Source organism: Podarcis tiliguerta (assembly GCF_965153285.1).
Source record: "Podarcis tiliguerta genome assembly, chromosome: 10".
In the NCBI taxonomy this organism is placed as follows: Eukaryota; Metazoa; Chordata; class Lepidosauria; order Squamata; family Lacertidae; genus Podarcis; species Podarcis tiliguerta.
In genome coordinates, this window is record NC_139543.1 from 4,561,384 (window position 1) to 4,585,168 (window position 23,785).

Genomic DNA, 23,785 nt, shown 5'->3' on the forward strand with positions numbered 1-23,785 from the left:
AAGAACGGACCTCCGGAATGAATTAAGTTCTTAACCCGAGGTACCACTGTACAGGGGTGCTGCTGTATTGGGGCCACGGCCAGCAGCAGCCTAGACTCAGAGGTTTCTTTAAAAAGGGGGTAATTCTCTGCCTCCTTTAGAAATAAAGTTACGAAGCAAAATGTGCAATTACCATTTGAACCAATTACTTTGTGAATTATGAGCCTGCTCCCGTCCTTCAGTGTGAGCTGTGACTGATGAGTGCTACAGAGACTTTTACAACCATACAATCCCAAGAGAAGTCCTGAAAATGACTTCAAAATGACTAAGAAAATTGATTTGGTTTTCAGGTCTTTCTTGGTGTGTAGATTTAGACAATGGCTTGCTTAGAAGGGGCTTCCCGGTTCATTTTCAAGCTGCTGCTGCTGCTGCTGCTTTTTTGTCCTCCCTAGTAGAGAATTGATTTGGGGCCCTACACTGCACCTGCAAAAAAAGGATGGAGATGCAACACAACGATTATGTGCATTTTATGCAAATTTGTTCCCTTTTTTCTGAATGGGGAGGGGACCGCATGCAGTGTACCAGGCCCAGAAAAGCCTGCTGGCTTCCTTGCATTTAGTAATCATCAAGTCCTACCATCAAGCAGAGTGAGGCAGCCTATCTCAAAATGGAATCAGAGTGCCTTAAAAGAGAGCAAATTGTCGTTTCTTTTATTTATATAATTTTGACCACTATTTTGTATTTTTGGATACAGGCAGCAAAATACCTTGGGCTGCCTGTAATAAAAATGGTCCTATTGAAGAAGAAACTTTTGTTTGCATTTCTGATAAATTTAACAGCATCCTTTTGGCAGCCACTAGAGAAAGCTGTCCAGCTCTGAGACCCCAAGCAGAGCAGAATGATTTAAAGTTAACACTTTAAGGTATCACAATATTTTAGCACTTTTGTTCAAGTCACAGCTAAGACTCAATGGACTATTGTAGGCCACCTACTCCACTTCAGTTAGAGTGGTTGATCATTTCTACCTGTCAGAATTTCTGCCTGCAACAGACGGAGGTGTAAATAATGTGGCAGAGTCTGAGGTACTCAAATGGGTGGAGCACCTGGTTTTTTAATGCTCACTTTGGGGGGGGGAATCCTCTTTAATTAAAAAGACTAGTGTAGCTGCTGAGAATGGACTGGAGGAGAATTTCCTTCTGTGTCAGTTTATTTTTTAAAAACCTTCTTTTGAATGCACCTCATTTTTCTGCCTTGTATCCCAACCAAGGACTCTTGTCTTTTTGTGTTGCTTTTATCCTCTGGCTGGTTTGAGCATATTTGTTCTTCTACTTAGTTATTTTAATTGTTTGCAGACTGCCTTGACATCTCTGATAAAAGATGGTGTATAATTTTATTTTATACTTAGTAAATATACAGGGCGTCCACAGGGATGATTTATTGTGAGTGCATGTGAGGTAAAAACTCAGTCTTGCAAATAAGAGCACAATTTTGGAGGTTGGAAGCTTGAGTGTTTCCTGACAAAACTTGAAATCCCTCCGTTCACATGCTCTCACTCTCCTGTCCTGGAATGGTCAGTTTTGCCCCTCGTCTGTGTTGAAAACTATGGACTAACATGGGCAGGAACTTGGCAGCTAAAGATGTAAGTGATACTCACTGAGGCCGCCTGAATCATGACAACAAGTATACTGTCTCCCTCCCTGCAACAGATGGCATCCTCTGCACATGGCTGTGTGTCAACAATACCATAAGCTAATAATTGTGCTATCTTGAAGCATCTCTGTGGTGGCCCAATTAGTGCCTGGCACCCTTTTGCTGGAGGACACATTGGGGGAAGAGGGGAGTATAAAATGCCAACGTTTATGAGCAGAGGCACACAGTTATCTCATGTTATCATTTATTTATTGGTTTTACTGATACAGAGCAGGCATTAGGACCTGGGATCCAAGCTCTTTAGGCTTGTGGAGCCACATTGGGCCTTGTTCACGTAACGAATGCTCACCACTTCCCTGGACCTTCACTCTCTGCCTCCTTCCCGGCCAGCCGGACCTGCATGGTCACCAGCTGCAGTGGGAAACTTGCAAGAAGTTCAAGGAGGTGTAGGTTTGGCCTTGTGCAGCCAACCCTTCCTGTGTGTCCTCGCAGGAGCACTCCTGCCCTTGAGGGTGGCCCAGCTGGGGCTGGTTTCCCCAGATTAGGAGCCCTAATTGGCACAGGTAGAGGTTGTGGAGACATCCAGCCCTGCCTGGTTGGGGCAGGTGCAAATGGCTCAGGGCAACATAGTCAAGGAGGATAAGGATGATGGACCAAACACTGATGAAGCTTCCTACGGCTGAATCTGTATGTGTTACCTCCCGGCAGCGCTATTTTTCCAGCCAGATTTCTCCAGATTCTGCTCTTAACCAGAAGGTTCTGCCTTTGCTCATTCTGGGCTCTTTGCTTAGCCCTATTCATGGGGGTGCCATGTGCAACTAGATTGTGCAACCCCTTTGAGTGCCATGCATGCCCTACTTTTCAAATGTTCGTTGACAGTGTACAAAGGCTTCCTAAGTCCAATGTAAAGTGGCTTTCTAAATGTTGGAACAGGCTTTAATGAATATTAAATTAATTACCCGGACACTGAGGTCCAGTGCTGAGAGCCTTCTGGTGGTTCCCTCACTGCGAGAAGCCAAGTTACAGGGAACCAGGCAGAGGGCCTTCCCGGTAGTGGCACCCGCCCTGTGAAACGCCCTCCCATCAGATGTCAAAGAGAACAACTACCAGACTTTTAGAAGACATCTGAAGGCAGCCCTTTCTAAGGAAGCTTTTAATGTTTGATGCATTACTATATTTTAATATTTTGTTGGAAGCCGCCCAGAGTGGCTGAGGAAGCCCAGCCAGATGGGCGGGGTATAAATAATAAATTATTATGATATTATAATATTATTATTATTATATCTACTGTACTGGGAGGAGAAAGCTGCCAGAGGGTTAATGTATACACACAGTCTCCACTATCAGAATTCTTGTTATTTGAAACCTGAGTTACAGAAACACGAAGAATTCAACCCAAACCTCACAACATGGATGTTCAGATATCCAAATGTCTGGAGTTTGCCCACTTTCTTACTTGTTTGTGTTTTGCTAATCAGTGGCAGCCATTTTGGGCAGAAACTATGGAGGGAGTAATAAATAAATAATCTTATAAATAAATATTTTGAAGAAAGGAAACTTCCTGGTTGTAGATCCTGACACAACCTGCCCTTGTCCTTCTCTGTTATCTGAAAATGCAGGGAATTAGCACAAAGCCTGAAATGATTTTAGAGCTATGTAGCATTTTCCTTGGTTGTAAATTCTGGCCATTTGCAGCATTCTTTCATTAGCATTTAGCCAATTAATCAACGTTAATTGTGAGCACTTATCTAAGGCTTGTATTCAGCCTTGCCAAATCTAATTGTACAAAGCTGCTGATTTGTTATCCAGCATGGCTTGGCATTTCCTAATATTTCTGACGATTTTCAAATCTACATTTCAAATCTACTGAAGCATTAAGTAATAATAAAGTGTGTATGAGTGACATTTTCAGATATCAAGAATGCTGCTCTATTAATGGAACATTTGTCAGCTCTGTTTGGTATGGTCTTTTTGGAGACGTGCATTAATGAAGAAAGGTAAAAAGCTTTCTGAAGCATTGGTGCTTCCCTAACAATGGCTGATTATTACAATACCAACTCTGTAAATGCTCAGTTCTTGCTATTATACCCCCATCTTTAGTGGTTTAGTAATACAGGCATTGTATGGCTCATTTGATAAGTAAAATTATTCTGGGTTCAAGCAGCAATAGAATCCTTTTTTAGGGGCTAAAATATCCAGTCATTGTCTAACTGGTGTAAACAAAAAAATGTTTCATTATTTGGGAGGCTAAAGAATCAAGCCTTATTGCTCAGATTTTTGGATGCATTTTTTATTGGTCTAGTTGTAGTTGCTGCAAACCTTTATTTGCTACTTGGGTGCAATGCACCATCTAATGAAAAAAAGGTTTGCCATTCTGTAGTACCGTTGAATCAAAATTATTATGTATTAAGAGGGGTGATTTTTCCATGCAGCCTTAACATACTAATTAAAGCATGCTATTATATAGTCTGCAGACATCCATTAATCACAGGTAGAATATTGTTAAGGGCCCACAAAGACCTGTATACACTTAAGCTGGTGTTTATGATTTCCCTACTTAGTGCTGCACAACAAATTTAAGTGCTGTAAGAATCTTGAACTGGAACATGCAATCAAAAGGCTCTTTATTAGGGACTGGTTTCACAATGGCATCCATTCATTACACTAAAACTACCCAGAAGTAAGCATAAGAAGAACAGAATGGAACTGTGGGCCTGTACAGTCAAGACAGAAGGGGGGGGGGGGCTTGATTCTTGTTACTGTGAAAGAAGCTACCATGTTGGTGGTATCTCTTCTCAACCTGAAAAACGTCCTGGGGACTTTTAAAGATGTGATCTTATAGGGACACCCCGGCTATGGACCTCCGTCCCAACCGTGATCGCACTGTATTAATTCCAGGGGTGGTTTAAGACCAATTTATTCTGACAGGCCTTTAGATCATTGCATTTTGCGTCAATTATCTACTTTGATTTTTAATACTCAATTTTTATTGTTGTTATTTATTTGATTTCTTACCCACTTGTCTCCATAAGGTCCCAGAATGGCTTGCAACAATTTAAAATAGAGTATTAAAAACATTTAAAGCAGAATCTCCACACTGGGCTCTCCTGAGAGGAAGGAGTAGGTTTAAGAAATATGATGAGGATATTATTTTTATCTTTATTATTCTTAGCAGTAGCAGCAGTAGGGATGGTAATTTATTATAGGACGGGGACCCGGAAGCAGGCACGGTTTTAGAGGATGGGCATTATTTTCTTCCACTTTATTAGGAAGATCATGCATGCCTGTAATAATGGGAAACGGGTAGGAAAAATGTTTTGTATACCATCAGTGAAGGTGGAAGAAAAATTCCAGATGCATTCAGGAAAGACAGATGGGAAAATAAACACTTCTGAGATGCCGAAATAAACAGATTCAGACATCAGTGACACCATATGTCTGTAAATGTGGGCTTGGATGTTTGTTAACCGCAAGTGATGCCAGGTCAGAACTTTGTGGTTGCTTTTTAATTTAGGTAAGTCCCTTCCATGAGCCCCAAAAGCTTTATTTCAAAAGAAACTTTTCAGTAAAGCTACTTGTTGGATAAGAGAATCTAGAGTGGTCACGTGTCCTTCTTTACAGAGGGCAGTGATCTCTCTGAAGTTCTCTCAGGGGACAGTCCCCTTTTTGTAAATGTCCTTTGTTTGAAGCCCTGTCTGCTCCATGTCTGGTTTAAAGAGAAAGACCCACTGCGGAGGGAGAACAGGAGCCTGGAAGTTGTCCATCAACAGAGAACACCTGGACAGCAGACTGACTTAGGCACACAGGTCTCCAGGTCTCCCCCACGATGATGAGATGGATTAGACCTCTATTGAAGTTACAGCAATTATTTCTATATTGATAGCAACACATACTAATCAACATTCATAAACTTCATGCAGATAGGAGTCCTGTTTCATCCTCTTTGGGGGAGAAATCTGGTGTATTCCAATTATAAAAACCTTCCTAACCAGATGCTATCTAGCACTGCTATCTTGAGTCATTAAGTGGTTACAAAAAAATATGGCAATGCAGGAACATAGGAAGCTGCCTTATACTGAGTTAGACTATTGGTCTGTTGAGCTCAGAACTGCCTTCAGTGACTGAAAGTGGGTCTCCAGGATTTCAGGCACTGGTGTCTTCCAGTTCTACCTAGAGATTCCAGGAATTGAGATGGGGCCTTCTGAATGCAAAGCAGATACTCTTATCTCTGAGCTATGGTCCTTTGCCTAATTTTTCTGGCTTTTGCATTGACAGTCTTCCCCAAACCCCGCTCATTTCTGATTAGAACATTTCCCTTGAAGATATTAACAGAGCGTTCTTTTGTTCCCATGCAAATGATAAAGCCCCAGAGTAAGCAGTAATATCACCGCAGGAGAATTAGTTCACACACTTCGTACTGTTCACCTTGTACTTGCTACAGTACCACAGTTTAACAATCAATCATTCATGGTTGGCAATGTACTAGGGCACATTTTGTTAGCCAGAAAACAAACAGCCATTGTGAGCAAACTGATAAGCCATATCTAAACTGTGATGAAGTTACTGAAATGACTCTATAGCATTTAAAACGCATCTGATCAATGGCAAATATTTTATGATAAAGATTTTATTTTAACCTTTTGCATAATTTAAAGATATTGTTTAAACAGGAAAACCTGTTTTCAGGAACCTTTCACCATTATAACGATTACCAGTATCTACACCACAGAGTTCACATACCAATCAGATCATAGTTCAGTGATACTGGGATCACTCTGAAGCCCCTTCTGTGATTATTGGCAGGCAGAGGGTGGGAAGGATTAATACAGCAAAGGGAAAACAGTGTGGACTACATTTTATTTGCTCAAAAGGAACCAACTGATTAACCAAGATGATTGAACATAAATGTTTTGAGAAGATTTCCGCTGGCACAGGTAAATCCTTGTTAAATAATATAGTATAGACTTTTAAAAAAGTTAGGGCATAACTCAATGAAAGTGAAGTGCTCTATAAAGTGAAAGAAAGTAAACCGTCCTTAATTCTGTTGAAATCAATGGGGTAGAGGGAAAGTCAGCTTATTACAGTGGCAGATGTGGAGGCAAGGGCGTCCACAGGATTTTTTTTCCACAGGAGCACCAGGGAAGCAAGACAGTGTAAGGGAGGAGCTAGCTAGTTTCTTACTAGAAATGAGAAGAACAATGTATGTTTTGCCTGATGTCTCAGGTTCAACAGATGGTGGCAACTTTCACTTTTGTCAAATTGAAAGTTGGGACTCTGGGGGTTATGGTTCATATGGAGGTAAATGTCCTCCTTGGCCCCCCATAGATGTTCATGGATAGATGGCATCATTTAAAGTGAGAAATGGGGGCATGAGCTAGGCTGCCCGCCCATTTCATCCCACGCCACCATTTTGTTCTACTAACCAAGCTCATTTCTTGTATTTATTGGGATGAAATCACTGTTCGCTTGAGCAACAGATTGTTGGGGATGGGAAAAGTGTAAGACATTGGGAGATCTTAGTCTTCATCCTTCATGCACACACTTCAAGCTTTAAATCACATTTTATCCCTGCTTTGCATGTGGCAGGAATACTTAAGAACGCATGTGTCTCACAGGAAGCCTCCTAGCATACCTAGCAACAGCAGGGTTCCTTGGTGGCATTTTTTGCTTTTTGTTTTCTTTGCCATTCTCCTATTCCTTCTTTGTAAACCACTAAGAGACCATTTTGATGTTAAGCAGTCTATAAATAGTGTGGAACTAAAATAGTTTTTCACCTTCCTTTTTTGCCTGGAGTCTCCAAAGAGACGCATAACATTTGTGCACTACCAACTATTTAATATACAGAGCAGTGACCATTTAGGTGCGTTTGGATGCACAATTGCCAACACACTGGTCCTGGGGTGGAAGGGGCTTGCTTATACACACTACATCAATGCGTGTGGGGGCCGGGAATGGAACAAAATGGTTGCCGCCTGTGCTCTAAAAATGAAAACTGTAAATGATGTGAGAAGAGATGAGAGGAAAGGATGGGAAAGGCTGAAAAACAAAACATTTTAACTGAGCTCAACAGCAAAGCATGTCCCTTTTGTCCTCTGCAAAAATCCCAGAGTGATTTATATGGATCTATTGCAGATGCATCTGATAGGTTTAAATTGGGCGAAGAAAGCATTTGCCCTACTCAAGTAATTGCAATGCCTGTTTAATGCATTTAAATGCAGTCTTGGCTTCGGAATAGTTGGCATTCCCTGGAAAGAAAGTCGCAGTCCCATCTGCAGAAGTGAAACCAAAGGCATCGACTGTTTACTGGCTGTGCGAGTTAATGTTGTGCTTTGCACCTGAAGTTCTGCGTGTGAAATTTTTAACCGTTTATTAGCTTAAGCCAGCAATAAACCTAACAGATAAACACTACTGACAATCGAGACCCAGGAAGATGGGGGGAAATGCCCAGGATTACACAAGTCGATGGAAGGAGACCTTTTCAGGCAGTAATGAATAGGAAACAGGATTAGCAACAGATGTGTATGTTTTGTCAGGCTGCCTCATGGAAAGAAAGAGAGAAAACATATATAAAGGGCATATTCTGATTTGTGTCTTAGAGGGCACCCTAACTTCAGAGAACTCATGACACACTTGTTTTTCTGCTAAGAGTCCCCAACATGGTACCCCCAGATGTTTTGGACTATAAGTTCCATAATTCCTGACAACTGGTCCTGCTTGCTGAGGCTGATGGGAATTGTATTTTAAAGCAGCTGGAGAGTCCCACATTGACAACCACTATTCTTGGGCAAATTCTAGAGCACACACCATTTACATGGGGCACAAACCCATGTAAGGCTTCACTGCTGATCTGTACAAGCTAACAGGATATCCAGCACTCATCCATGTTTGTGCTTTTTAGAGAAGTGTTTTGTAATGCTAGACTTTCAGGGAAGAATGTCAATTGTTATTCATCACATTGAGAAACACCTGACTCACCAGCTTTTAAGGAACACTGGAGTGCCTGTATTGGCCTGGGAACCACTATTTGAAGGCAGCTGTTTCTCAGATGTTCTCCTAGTGCAGTGATGGGCAAACTTGGCCCTCCAGCTGTTTTGGGACTACAGTTCCCATAATCCCTGACCACTGGTCCTTTTAGCTAAGGATGATGGGAGTTGTAGTCCCAAAACAGCTAGAGGGCCAGGTTTGCCCATCACTGTCCTAGTGGGACTCACTGTTGGCTTGAATTGTCACTTGTTAGTTCTGCCACAATATTTTGTGCAGACACCATGCTATTTTACATGCCTTTGGACTTCTCACGAATGTATTCACTGAATGGCCTTGCACAACTCAATTACTAATTATAAAATGGCAGGTCCTTTTGGGGTGAAATATCTAATGAATTTTGAGAGTCCTGAGGAAAAATTCTTCTCCGAAAGTGCTGCTTGTGTTGGGAGGGAATACCTGGTTGGTGCCAATAGATTATTTTCCTCTGTGTGTTTTCACTGTGTCCACCTAACTGCCTCTTCATCCTTCCATCTCTCCCATAAGCTAGAGTAATGCTGATGATAGGAGGTCAGGAAGGTGCTGAATGGGTCACATCTAATTTGTCCCCTTGATTGATGGATATGCTGGCTCGCAGATTGTGCTTCTCAAGAATCCATTCCCTTTATGTTCTACCTTAATGTCCATGCCAGTGCATCATAAAAAAGGACTCTATATTGCATTCTTTGTGATTATTACAACCAAGGAGAGAAATAGCTTGATAATATGAGTAACTCTTATTGCTTAAAACACTGTGTATGCTAAAATAACTCGTAAGGTTTGATTTCTAAACACAGTGGCTCTTATCTGAAGCAATTTTATGCTTAATCAAAGGGTAAGAGAAGAGTAAATTCCATTTAATTTTTTTTTCTAGACCAAAGTATGGCTTTTCTGCTGCCTCTGAATAAATATGGCAAGTTTAGTTTAAACATGGTGTGAGTGATTGCAGATGGCTTATTTATTTAAATTGCTCTCTGTTCGGATGAAACCTAAACAGAAAAGCACACAAGTTATCTCTTAAATCCTAACCAATGTTTTGGCTAAACCTAAGTTGAGATATTTTTTCGGGGGAGTCAGGGGAGAGGAGAGACAGCGGACTTGTGCTTCTTTCATACACAGCATGGAATAAAAGTAGTTCATTCCTTTTCAAAACTATTTGCAGGAGGTTCATGGAGGCTATAGTATTGAATGTTCTGCAATGGAAGAGGGTTGGATTGGAAGATGTTCCTTGAGGTCCCTTCTAGCTCTAGGATTCTATGGTTCTCTTTCACAGTTGTGAGGGGTAGAAGTGGCGTAATAATATGATGTCTCATTGGGATGTGGAACAGGAACCAATAAGGAGCCAATTCGCATTAACCATGGTGCCCCTGAGCTACAGTTGTATTCTGAGTCCGCTCCAAACTTTGCAAGCCAGTTGACATACTCATTTGTCATGAACACAGATCAGTACATGGAATGCTTCAAAATTATTTGCAAAAGGCAAATGGAAACTTTTCTTGTGCAAACAGGTATTATACGCTCCCATTCTGTGGCGCTCTGGGTGTTTATTTAGGTCAGAAGAACACCATTGTGCTTGGAAGTTTTTCAGAAACGCTCTGTTAATGCTTTGACACAAGGCCAAACTCTATGCTGCATTAAATGTGTCATTCACCCTCACCATCAAAAGAGATTTTGGGGCAGGAGGGTGGTTGAACAGGATAAGGACTAAAACGGGTTAAATCACCCCTTTCAAAGGTGCAGAAAGTCTATTAATTATTGCTTTGCCAAAAAAAAAAGTCTTCTAATTTTTGTCTGGCTGTACTCCATCAATTAATGAGAAAAGAAATTGCGCTCAAAAATTATGAAAGAGGAGGGGGATTTTTTTTGACAAAATTCTTACGAGTGGGGAGCAGGGTGGGGGGTTTTGCGCTTACCTTGAAGTGGCCAAGTTGTTTTGTGAGTGTTTTTTCTTTTCATTTCACAATTCGCCTGGTGGTCTGCATTTCTGCAGCCCTCCCAGGTGCTCCTTTGCTGGACTATGCTGTGAACAAAATGATGGCTAGGCTGCCTCTCAGAGCATCCCAATACCTGCAAAGGACAAGGTGGCATTCCCCCCCCCCCCATTCCATGTACCAAAGTCAGCTTCAGCACTGGCAATAGGACAGCATGGCCCACCACAAATGAGGGCACAGAGGAGGCTGCCTCAGTATGCCTAATGGTAGGGAAGCCCTGACACCATGCTCCCGACAGTTAATTTTCTTTTATTATTATTTTTTACTTCTGAAGTACTGAAAGATGTATTTTATAAAGGTCAAAGGAAGAATTCCCTCTTAAAAGAAACCCAGCAAGCACCCTAATCTCAGGTACTTGGTAGCCAGGCTCCTGGGCTTCCTGGGCTTCAGTTATAGCTCAGGGGAGGATACCCAGGCTGCACTGGGGAAATGGTTAATGGAAAGACAAACAGACCCCACCCTTCACCATCTTGCAATGATAAGAACCTTACTGTTCTATGGGATTTAGAAATCCCAAAGCAGCATGCAAATGAAGCAGAAAAACAGAAGCCTCTTTTGCAAGAGAAGTTTCAAGAAACAGGAAGAGAGGTTTTAGCACAGTACTTCTACGCGGGTGGCACTGTGGTCTAAACCACTGAGCCTTGGGCTTGCCAACCGAAAGGTCGGCGGTTCGAATCCCCATGACGGGGTGAGCTCCCGTTGCTCAGTCCCTGCTCCTGCCAACCTAGCAGTTCGAAAGAACGTCAAAGTGCAAGTAGATAAATAGGTACCACTCCGGTGGGAAGGTGAACATCGTTTCCGTGCGCTGCTCTGGTTCGCCAGAAAGTGGTTTAGCCATGCTGGCCACATGACCCAGAAGCTGTACACCGGCTCCCTCGGCCAGTAAAGTGAGATGAGCGCCGCAACCCCAGCGTCGTCCACCACTGGACCTAATTGTTGGGGGTCTACCTTTACCTTACTATTAACGTATTTGATAAAGAGTGTGTGATGAAGGTGCTTCACCTGGCTTTATACAGGGTTGCTCAGTTTGTACATCTTTCCTCACCAAGAAAGGAAGTTGTATTGCAGAAGGTGCAGGCATGTGCACAAAATTCCCGGTTCATAAGTACCTGTTGATGGATGTGTTGGGTGGAGGGGAGGAAAGGGGCGAGGTCCTGCCACTCTAAGGTCACATTTAAAGCACTCTTAAATCACCTTAAGAGTCATGGCTTTCCCCCAAGGAATCCTGGGAACTGTAGATTGCTAAATGTGCTGGGAATTATGGCTCTGTGGTGAACAAACTAGGGTTCCCAGGATTCTTGGGAGGAAGCTGTTACTGTTGAAGTCTGTGTGGGGCTCTGTGATTATGTACAAGTAGAGAAGAGAGTGGCTGGAAAGGGGATGGGGAACAGTTTTTACAGTGTGATGTTCATATTTGACCTGCACACAGGCACAAACAGAAAGTCATACTGAAACAAATGAGACTTGCAAATGCATAACTGTGGGGCCGGCTAAAGCTTCGAATTGTTGTTGAGAAGTTGTGTATCCCCAGTGACTTGGAGAGCTTCAGCATTTTAACAATTTCCTGTTCCGTACATTCACTCAGCATGGGGTAGATGAACAGCTTGGTAGCAGTTAACTGAAAAAACAAAACACACCACAAAACCTTACTAGCGACCAAACCTGAAGCCAGACATGGGGGCAAAATAGCTGCTGTATCCAGTGAGAAAGGAACTTTCACTTCAGGCTCTTCAATCCTTAACTGAATAACAGAGCAATGCAAACACCCTTCTGGAGGAGGTGCTGAAATGAGTGGAGGTGTGCAGGCAGGTGGGAGGCCCAGGGGTAGGATTTGCAGTGGCAGGAGTCAGCAGAAATCCCCAAACAGGGTATCCTGAGGGTGGGGCAGTTCTGGTGCGGGGGCAGTCTGGATTCTGCTGGATCCTGAGCTAGACTTGCTGCCATCCCATGAAGGCATGGGGCCTGACCCAATTCTCCTGCCCCTCCCATCTTCCACTGTGGCCTCCACGAGCTACAGAACCATGGATATGGAGATGAACCCACAATGCTGCAAAGCCCTCTGCTACCATCTGGTTGTGGGTGGCGTAGGGGAAGGTTACTCTACAGCCACAGCAGGTGCTGCAACCTTCCAACAGCTTGACCTCACCCCCAAAGGCGGACTGCTTCGGTGTCTCCCGAGACAGGTGGATGCCAACCAGGGGAAGGTTAGAATCGTGCCCTAACCAGTAAATGTGTCAAAAGTTGTGCAGCACCTAGAAAACATGAGAAAAGTTGCTCATGTCGGCTGGATCATGGTGTGGAGCAGAGCTTTCCAAATTTCCCATGTTGTTGACACATTTTTAAGACATGCATCATTTCACGACACAGTAATTCAGCTTTATTAGTTGTTCCCCACACATTTTACTGGGTTGCCCCCGTCACTCTGGGCAGCTTCCAACATATATGAAAACACAATATTTTTTTAAAAAAACTTCCCTATACAGGATTGCCTTCAGACGGCTCGGGGTTGGATAACTCCATACCCTCCAATAGTTCTCCAATGAAAATAGGGACATCCTAAGGAAAAGTGGGACATTCCGGGATCAAATCTGGGACATCCCTGGAAAATAGGGACCCTTGGAGGGTCTGGAGTAAGTAAGTTCCATTCAACTATAAGGGACCTACTTCTGATTTGACCTGCATAGGATTAGGCAGTTTAGCACCTAACTTTGGCTGAGTCATGATCCTAGGATGATTTAAGGAATTTGTGTAAATATTCATTCTCATTGCAGCTCGCTCTCTCTCTGTGTGAAGAACTTTTTATCTGGACACCCAAAAATGCACATTGCAAACAAGCCAAAGAGATGCTTGAAAAGGTGTGTCATATCAAAGCACTTGTCCGAGACAGCAGAGATGGGGAACCTGTCCCCCCCCCCCCCAGCTTTTGTGGGACTTCAGCTTGCATCAGCCCCATCTACTGTGGTATTTCACCAGAGGTGGTAGGAGGTGGAGTCCAACATCATCTGGAGGATGGTTGGATCCCTCCTCCTGTTTTATGAACAGCTCTCGTCCCCTCTCAATCCACGACAGGCATGGATTTATTGCCTTGTATTGCTGTTTAAACTTACTGCACAATAAATATTTCTATAACCATTAGAGTTAAGGAGAAAATGTTCCACATCTATGTCCCCCCGGCCTCTCCCCCACTGCCAAGGGCACCTTGAGAAAGCCCATACCCTACACTGGGACAATAAATCTTAATTCTAAACAGCATCTTGGGGAATTAAAATCCATTCCTTTGTTATACAGCAGAAGCTTTGATCATGACACCTTTTTAATTAAGCTCCAGTGTTTGTATATTTTATTGGCTAAAAAGCCAATAGAGCAATCTTTTTGTAATAAATAAGAAATAGATTTTTGTAGGGTACTCAATCTATTAAGGGGCAAAATGCTGACACGCATATTGCCACTATACGGACTCAGAGAAGTCTTTAATCAAACATGGTGCGTAACTGCAGACTGACACCCTTGCTTACTGCTTTTTGTCTTCCTTTTTAATATATGAGTGAGTGGCCTTTTATAATTTTCTTCCCACACATATAATAAGCCTAACTTGTTTGCATGCCTACACAGGATCTTTTCCACATCAGGAAGGATAGCAGGGATGCAAATATCCCAATGTGTGTTTAAATTAGTGTGTGGCATGGATGCACGGATGCATGCAGGCTCAGTTTATGCAATCCTCCAAAGAACAAAGAATTTCACTTGAATCAACCCTTGTGTGTTTGGCTCTGAGCCACATGTTATTGCCAGTTGGCAACAGAGCAGGAATAGGAAACCTTTGACCCTCAAAATGCTGTGAAGCTTTGGGTCCTCTGGCCAGGCTGGCTGGAGCTGATGGGAGTTGGAGTCCAACAACATCTAGAAGGCCAGAGGGACGCCATCAGTCAGTGGAAGAGCCCATCCTTCCATCATGCTAATAATACTAAGCAGAAAATGTTGCCTCACTTTCATGGGCCCCTTTGCAGCCCCAGTAGGGTAGTGTTTTCAGCTCAACTCTAGGACAAGGTCTAAAAATGTCCCTCTCCAATGGGACTCCTCACCGTGAGCTTTCTGGGGTGTTTTCATTTTTTTAATTAAAGATGTGTGTGCAATGTCTCTCTCTTGTATTCCCCCCCCATGTAACATTTTTACAAATCAATTTCATTTGTTGAGACATTAGGAAGAAACGGGGGAAAGAGGTGGTGGGGGGAGATGAGTGGGGGTGGGGTCGGGTGGTGATGTTTCTATTTTACTTAATATAGGTGGGGTTTTGTGTCAGCGTTGCTTGTGCGGGTTCTCTGCTGTTCACTTGTGTTCCTTTGGTGGTGAGAGAGGTTGGGGTTGGCCTAGGGTGTAGTTGTTCATTTGTGGTTGGCTGTGGTGGTCTTTGTTTTCATGTGTGAGTGGGGTGGGTGGGTGTTTTGGATCAGGTTAGCCATATTGATTTGTATGCATCCAGCAGCCAGAAACATCATAGCCAGACACTGGAGAGACCTGTCAGGAGTAAGCATGGACCAATGGTACCAAACAGTACGGTAAAGAGCCTTACTGGAAAAATTAACCAGTAAACTTTCTGGGTATTTTTAACTGATGGTACCACTGCTGCTTGGCAGCTACAGGGGTGCGTTTGGCGGCCTGGCCAGTCACCACACTCTCTACAGGGTCTATATTTGAATGATACTGCGTAAATGGTGGGTGTGGGGGTTTTGTGTGTGTGCTAGATTGCAGTTCCACTGGAGCCCTTAAAGAAATTCATAATTTCTACATCCTCCTTTAATTAAAGCTAGCAACTTGCAAAATATTGGCCAATATAATCAATACAATCAAATAAGAATTGGCCCTATGTCTTACGTGCTTTTAGAAAAGGAGTCTATCATCTATCTATCAATCATCTATCTATCATCTATCTATCTTCCCATCTTCCCTCTTCTGTTCTATATTGGCATTTATCTTTTAAGTCTCAATTTTTTTCTGCCCAAATTTGGTTGCAAGATAATGCCTGCAAGCCTATCCTCACTGCCATGGGAGTCACTCAGGACTTGATAATTTGCTGCTGGCTGCATGAGCCAATTCTGCTGAGAAGTATTGTGTGTGATACAAATAGGCTGTCTCTGGTGTCAGGTCTACGGTGGCTCATTCACACATGCAAGCTACTGTTGTGCTCTAAATGTGCAGATGTGAACTTGCTTGATGTAGACTCCAGATAAATCAAAAAGAATGGCGAGATGGCTAACCTTGAGGAGCAATGCAGATTTCATTGTCTGCCACTTCTATTTCATCTTCTGCTTTCAGCTGTTGATGTGGATCTTGGTGTTATGGCAAAGCCAGTGGGCAATGGGCCAAGCTGGTGGTGGTTTGTTCTTTTTTGAAGAAAACAAACACAAATAACATCTGGGAGACGGAGATCAAGCCTTGTAGGGAAGGTTTATTATTTTAAAAAAACCCTCTTTTTCTCGACACTGAGTTTCCAGCACAAATCCCCTCCTCTCAAGCTGCTTTTTGCTTCCAGAGAGATGTTTCCATTGGCTGCAGTAGACCTTCCTAGGGTAAAAAGCTGCTATGGGGCTTATTTGTGAGGACAATGGTATGGAGCAAAAAGACTGAACCCATACTTCCTGTTTTGCGCAAGCCTGATGACCTGTTTCCTCCCGCTGTTGGTTGCTATTTCACACACACCCCCCCACACACATCAACATGTATCCACATATTTCACACATCATATGGTTTGGCCTCAGTATAACTCCAGTTTGCCTTCAGATAATAGCTTCAGAGTGTGCTGGAGAGCAAATATTTATAATCTATTGTTATTTAAAGAAATGGGAGCACTAAGTAACTGGTTTGTTATAGATCAGATTTCTGAGTGTGTGATTGTCATTGGTATTGACTTAATCACCTCAGGACAGCCAAGACTTTATTCATTGACCTTTTTTAGGCAGAGAGAACAAAGGTAACTCTTGTAGAGAAAGGGTCAGTAGCTATTTACTGAAGGAGTACACTGGAGCCTTGTTTTGATCGGCATGCAAAAATATTACTCGCAAAAGTGCTAAGAGGCTTTACTTTCTAATGGCTCATTTAACATCTAGGCTTGAATGCTTTCCTTGGTGACATTCCCAGATTCATAAGGCATGCGACTTGGATTGTTTTTCAGGAGATCAAAGTTGCAGATCTGGCCATCACACACATACACAGAAAGAGAGAGAGAGAGTCATTACTAAAAGTTATTATTTTAAAAAAGAACATACTATTTCTAATGAAATGATAGCAGATCCTTCGTCTTTGATCACTTGAACTTATGTGGAAGTAGGGGGTATTCATCGGTGAACATGGGCATGTGTGAATGAACAACCACAAATTTACCACCACTGAAAATCATAATGCTGGAGGGGGGAACCTTTAACTTCCCAGATGTTGCTGGGGCTACAGCTTCCATTAGCTATAGCAAGCATGGCCAATGACCAGGGATGGCCAATACCAGAGTTGTAGCTCATCCACATCTGCAAGTCAAAAGGTTCCCTACACCTGTCCTAATACAAATTATCCTAAGGATGCTGTCATGCTGCAGTTTGCATGGTTGGCATGAAAGAATATGTGAACAGAAATACAGCTCTCCTTTGAAATTACAATTCTCTGAATTTTGTAGTGCAGTGCTTCAGTCAAATTATTTCCACAAAAATGCACATATTAGGGGGAACATGTCTATAAAAATGCCTGCTTTTGCAAAAATAACATGCACAAATTCTTTCTATTAAGGAAAATTGCTTGCAAAAATGTGCCTATTAGAAGAAATACACACTAAAATGCTGGTGGCTTATTTTGAAGCACTAAAGCTATGTTTGATGCTAGCAGTGTTGTCCTCTAGCAATATTCATAATGTTGAGTTGTAGTAGCCCGATGGTGTGCAAAGTGAGACAATCTGAATATGATTCCTAGTTAGCAAGAAAATAAGAACATAGCTCTTAAATGTCTCTGTGCACACACAAACATCTCTCTCTCTCCCTCCCTCTCTCTCTCTCTGTGTGTGTGTTTGTTCCTTTTTTAAAAAGTCAGGCACTTTTAAAATTGAAAAAAGTTATACATGAAAGAGTTAAAACCAGTTTATACTGCAATCCTGTGCAAACTTATCTTGGAGCAAGTTCCAGAGAAGTCAATAGAACTTACCTTTGAGTAGATATGCGCAGGGTTGGGCTGTTAAGAGACTAGGGAAAACATTTCTTTGTGACATAATAGTTCCCCAGAAAATAAGTCTCAATTGATTCTAGCTAATCTATATCTTAGTTATGTTAGATGAAGTTTATTTCTGTGGGCCATAATATGCAAAGTTCTCATTGATTAATTTGATATATGATGTGCTTTAGAAGGCACAGCTGTAAATATTAATTTCCATTAAGACAACATTTGGATGAATCAATAAGGCTATTTCAGATGCTTTACTTCAGTCTAAGAATGATGCATTTAAATTCTTAAGTTGCTGAGGGTACAGCTAAATCTGCATTTTTATTGGCACGCTACATCTTTTATCAAGATGCTGTTATACAAGCAAGGGAAGCCAATGAATGCATCTATTAAGCTATGCTTCCTCTTTCTTTCACAGAACTGCAGGAAACGAAGACCGCTCAGTTTTATGCTCTCTCCCACCACCCCTTAGACTACAGGATATTGGTGATGGATGAAGATCAGGACCGCATCTACGTTGGCAGCAAAGATCACATTCTGTCTTTGAATATCAATAATATAAGCCAGGACCCTCTGAGTGTAAGTCCACAAAGCGCTTTGGGAAGCTGGGATCGTTTTACTGCATGCTTCTGCTTTCAAAGAAAAGAGGAAGGAGGGTGTTTCATCATTATCCCATTGTCAGGCAACATGCCAGCTCCACGCCTGCTCAGAACAGTTGCTGCTTGTACATTAGCAGAACAATATGTTCAAACAGCATATTTAAGACGGAGCCTCATTCCCCACCCCGCCCCCTCATTTGGGACGGTGGAGGAAAACGAATCCCTTTTACTTCTCGCACAAGAAGCCCCTGGACCTATTTGTCTGCAGTTTGGTAGGCCTGATCCACTCTGGAGAGGGGACTCCTGTCCAAAGCTGGACAATATGTTTGCCTGGTATTTAGGGTATTATTATTTTAGTGAACCTAGACTTATAACCAGTGCTTTTGACAAATTGTCCAGTGATGGGTCAAAAATTAGAAGTAGGAGTCGCTGGCTATGTGAACACCCCACTCAGCTTATCATAAGCAGAATCCAGGCAAGGACAGCCTACCCTCAGCAGGTTCATCTCCTTAAGTCTACTCATACCTGACCACTGACTGCTACCTTGTTCCTCTTCGAAACAACAAAAAAGGACCCTAGTCTTGGGGGAAAGGGATGAGGTAGCAGCTGGTGAAGACAAGCCATGGCCAGAGAAACTGCTGCTGAGTGTGGAGGGTGAAAGCCTTTCAGAGCAGGAGGATCCCTGTGTAAGAATGTCTCTCAGCAGCAGTCTTTTCCCCCCAAGTGCACCTCATTAAAGGAGCTCTTGAGGTAAGCTAGCAAGTAAACATGTCTACTGGCTTCTCAGAATGCTGCTTTGAAAAGCTCAGCTGCATCTGGGAAAAGAGTGAGCCTGCAGTAAATCACACTGTGCAAGTGGGAGTTAACTCTTTATTAGCAAGAATCCTATTCGTACAGATTTGACGGACACACCTAATGAGCACAGCAGATAATGGATCGGTTGCTGAGACTGAAAGTCCCCTCATCTTGAGTGTTTTCCCCAAGCAATCAGAGACTGCACCTGCATGAAGTCAACCTATCCTTCACCCTCTTCATGCCTCTTCTGGTTCTGGGAGACCAGGGGAGTGGGGAGGTTTTCTCAGAAGGAGGGGGAGACACCCATTCCTCTTCACTAGCCTGACTCATCTTTGCCTATTGGCCTCTCTCTTCCCCTGCTTCAGCTTCTGCCTCTAATTCTAGATTTCTCCCTGCCACAAACTCACCCAGCTCACTAAGCTTCTGACACCTCCTCCCAGTCTTCTCCCTCTGGCCACTCATCATCTCACCACCATTCCCCAGACTCTGAGCCTTTTACTTCCTGCACAAAAAGCCCCTGGACCTTGGTGGTTCCCCTGCTGGTTCCTCCCACCATTCTTCTGTGTCCAACCAGTCCATGAAACTTGTAGGAGGCAAAAGCACATGGCCTCTTAATTGCAGTTTCCCCCCTGGGGATGTGCAATTCCTCCCTGGAAATTTGCTCTCCAGTTCTTCCAAGTACAACCTGTGAATGCACATTCTCCACCTTTTCAAACAAAGTTGGTACTTCTTTTACCTCCGCTTATCTTGCCATGAGAAGGAAAATGACTGGCAGACTCCAAATAGAGGTAAACTCAGTAGTATAGTGGCTGCTATGCTTTTTGACGGTGGCCATCTTCCACCCTTGTTCTGAAATGACAATGTCAGGAACATTTAAGGCAAAACATAGATGGCAACTGGAAACTGCTCAGTACCAGATCATCAGTGATGGAGAGTTAACAGCATGGTTTTAACTAATTTAAAAGGAGTCCCAGGACAGGCAGCAGGAGATGGATCATCCCAGGTGGCTTGCATCCTGAGAGCAGCCCAACCATAGTTTGCGAAGATGCTGGGTCTTTTTCCTACTGCTCTTCACTGGGCTACGGAATCATATCATGGGCAGCAGAGAAAATACTCTTCCTTATTTCACAGATGCAAAACAGGTGCACATTTGTGTATTTGCAACACCCTATTCCCACACCAAGAATTGCAGCCAAAATAGTCTCTCACTTTCTGTTGCACACATCTGAAGGCTCTTGTCTTTGCATTTAAAAAAGGTAAAGGACCCCTGGCAGTTAAGTCCAGTTGCGAACGACTCTGGGGTTGCAGCGCTCATCTTGCTTTACTGGCCGAGGGAGCTGACGTTTGTCCGCAGACAGTTTTTTCGGGTCATGTGGCCAGCATGACTAAGCCGCTTCCAGCAAAACAAGAGCAGCACACGGAAATGCCATTTGCCTTCCCGCCGGAGCGGTACCTATTTAGCTACCTGCACTTTTACGTGCTTTCAGACTGCTAGGTTGGCAGGAGCTGGGAGTTCACCCCATCAAGGGGATTTGAACCGCCGACCTTTCGATTGGCAAGCCCTAGGTTCAGTGGTTTAGAATACAGTGCCACCCACCTCCCATGTCTTTGCATCACACTATATTTATTTGCTCTGCAGTACCATGTCCTGCCCTGGCTTCTGAGGCAGGGAGTGTTAGTAAGCTGGCAGTAGAGTTTTCTTTATTTTCTTTATTTTTAGTTAACAGTGTTTAACCCCACGGTGGATCTGATTGCACATATTACAAACAAATTCATCAACATGTGTTATCTGGCAATGAGGACGCCTGGCGGAAATGACATTAATGGACATGCCAGCAACATTTTAAAAAGGCATCTTTAAAGTCTTCCAAAAATAGGGATTGTTCCCACAATCTACATCCCCTATGATTATAAAGAAACTCTGATGCTTCCCTGAAAATATAGCAGAAACATAGAAGTTTATTTAGCAGGGGAGGAAAATTTTCAAGAAATGCTTTGGTACAGCACTCAAACTAATCCCATGGAACAAAGAGGAGTCTTGACTTTTAAAGACAGTGTTGGCAATTATGAGCAGTTTCCTGACTTCCTAAGCACAGAAATTGTCTTTCTATAATCTGCTGCTTGGCTCCTTATCCAGTCTCCTACATGTGTTGCTTAAGGCTGTATCCTAGTATCTGGATTTTGGAACAACCACATGCAGGTCCTTACTGCACTCACTAATCCCCCTTTAACATCTCACTGGAAAAAATGTTGTCACACTGACAGTGCTAAATCGATTAAAGAAATTAGGGATTTATTTTATGTGGAATCGTCTGAGCAGAATTTGCTGAAACATCACAGAGTGAACCAGAATCCAGATAATTGCTATCCAACTTTATAGACACAGTAAATGAAGCTGTAGCTCTGTATATTATTGGCAGGGTATACCCTCACCAGACATTTGACTGCTACACACTGGAATATGTCCAACAGTCATAAAGAACTGACACTTGCTCATTATTCATGGAAACTGTGCTTCTTTGCTACTCTTTTGTCTGTTTTCACATCCTATCTAACTGTTCTTTACTTGGTGTTCCTTACAACCAAGGCCACAGTTTTCATTTTTCCTCTCTTTCCCCCCTTTGTGTCATGTCTTTTTAGATTTCAAGCTTGAGGGTAACGGGTGTCATCTTTTTCTTCTTCTGAAATAAATAAATCAACAACAACAATAAAAATCTACCATTCTGAGGGATAAAATATATGATAGTGGTAGAGAAAATATTAAAATTGAATTTGATAAATGTAGACATTGTCCTTTTAGTATCAGCCTGATCAAGTACAGATTTTGGTATAAAGATTGCTGAGAAAGGACATAGAACCCTCAAAAAAGGATTTTTAAGGTCTCCTTCTATAGCAGGTGTGGAGAACCTCCAGATGTTGCTGCATTCTACAGCAGACATGTCATGCTGCTTATGACAATGGATTATTATTATTTACTACTTATTTGCTTTACAAATTTATAATCCAGTTCACAGCTAGTGGTTATCAAAGTGGCGTACCATAAGATAAAATACAAAAAGCCGTTTTTACAACTCTTTCTTTCTTTCTTTCTTTCTTTCTTTCTTTCTTTCTTTCATCAAATGCAAGCATTATCATGTGCATGACATGAAGAGTTTGCCTTCTGACTGCTTGGAAATATATTTTTCTCTACTGCTTGTCTAAACTGGAGCCTGCTAGAGAGATGAACCCTCCATTGTTCTGATTTTGGGTGTGTGCTGGTTGAGGATTCTTCTGAAGCTGAGATGTTTATCTAGAAATTAACTAAAGCTCTTGGGCTCAGTTCAGCTGGAAGCTTAGTGGAGCATATTTTCTTATGTGACACCCTGTGTTATACTTTGGCATCCAAAAAGAAACTCTTCGACATCAGCCTCATTTTGAAGCATTTTTGCACATAGTTGATCTAGACTTTGAAAGAAATGAGCAGCGTCCATGTTAAAAACAACAACCAATTTTTGTGCAATCATTTTAAACATATTTATGTCTGATTATTCTCATTTGCCTTCAGTTCCACTCCTCACAACACCAAAGGTCAGAGGGCAGCTTTATATTTTTCTGGGATTCTCAATGTGGGAGGTCAGCTTCCCTGAGGAGGTTTAGGCATTTTCAAGGGAGGTCCAAGCTGTTCCATTGCTTCAATCAACTTACTTTTCATGACTATCTTAAAAGGCAGGAAACAGAACACCCAAAACACATCCTTACAGTCAGTGTGATATGGGCAGAAGGTCCCCATTGCAGTTGGAGAGATAAATAGAAGAGATACCATCATTCCCTCTATTTCTGACATACATGCTGTAGCCAAAATGGCATTTGCACACCACACATAGGAGGTAACTTCCATCTAGCTTGGGCCAGTCACAGCCTCTCAACCTACCTCACAGGGTCGTTGTAGGGATTAACGGAGGAGGGAGGTGAACCGTGTACTCTTCTGGAGAGGCCAGCCAGATGGAGATGTCCGTCACCAACGTGGCATCCAGAGAACTCCACATGGTCGCAATTGGACCTGCTCCAGTCACAAAACGTGCCTGGCGCCTGGGGTATTTTGAACACAGGTCTCAACTGATGAAAGGGCTGGGGAGCACAGAAAATTGGCTGCTGGGGGTGAAATGGAGTTGCTAGAATCCTAACAACAGCACTCCACATGTGACATTTTGTTGCAGGTCATACTTGTGAGCTTTGTGCTTTTGAAGGGTGCTTGATCCGAAGACCCTTAAAGCAGTGATGGCCAGACTTGGCCTTCCAGCTGCTTTTGGACTACAACTCCCATCATCCCTAGCTAACAGGCCCAGTGGTCAGGGATGATGGGAATTGTAGTCCCAAAACAGCTGGAGGACTGAGTTCAGCCATCACTGCCGTAAAGGTTCTTGCCAACCCATCTAGTTTTTCTTTCTCATTTTATTTGATCAACATTTTTATGCTTCAGAGCACAGATATCCTGACCTAGTTCCCATTTTTTAAAAAGTCCATATCTAATCACTACTTTGACTTCCCCCACAGATGTTTTGGCTAGGCAGAATGTTC

The 23,785-nt window shown here is 42.7% G+C and overlaps 1 protein-coding gene across 2 annotated transcripts in view; it reads left to right on the forward strand.

The window, feature by feature from the left end:
• The window catches only part of SEMA3C (semaphorin 3C), a 122,480-nt gene that overhangs the window by 37,026 nt on the left and 61,669 nt on the right, over positions 1-23,785 (forward strand). For both annotated transcript variants that reach the window (XM_083399640.1, XM_083399641.1), the window contains exon 3: positions 18,253-18,413. In XM_083399640.1, coding sequence (XP_083255766.1) covers positions 18,253-18,413 — 161 coding nt within the window. The remainder of the gene's footprint in view (positions 1-18,252; positions 18,414-23,785) is intronic.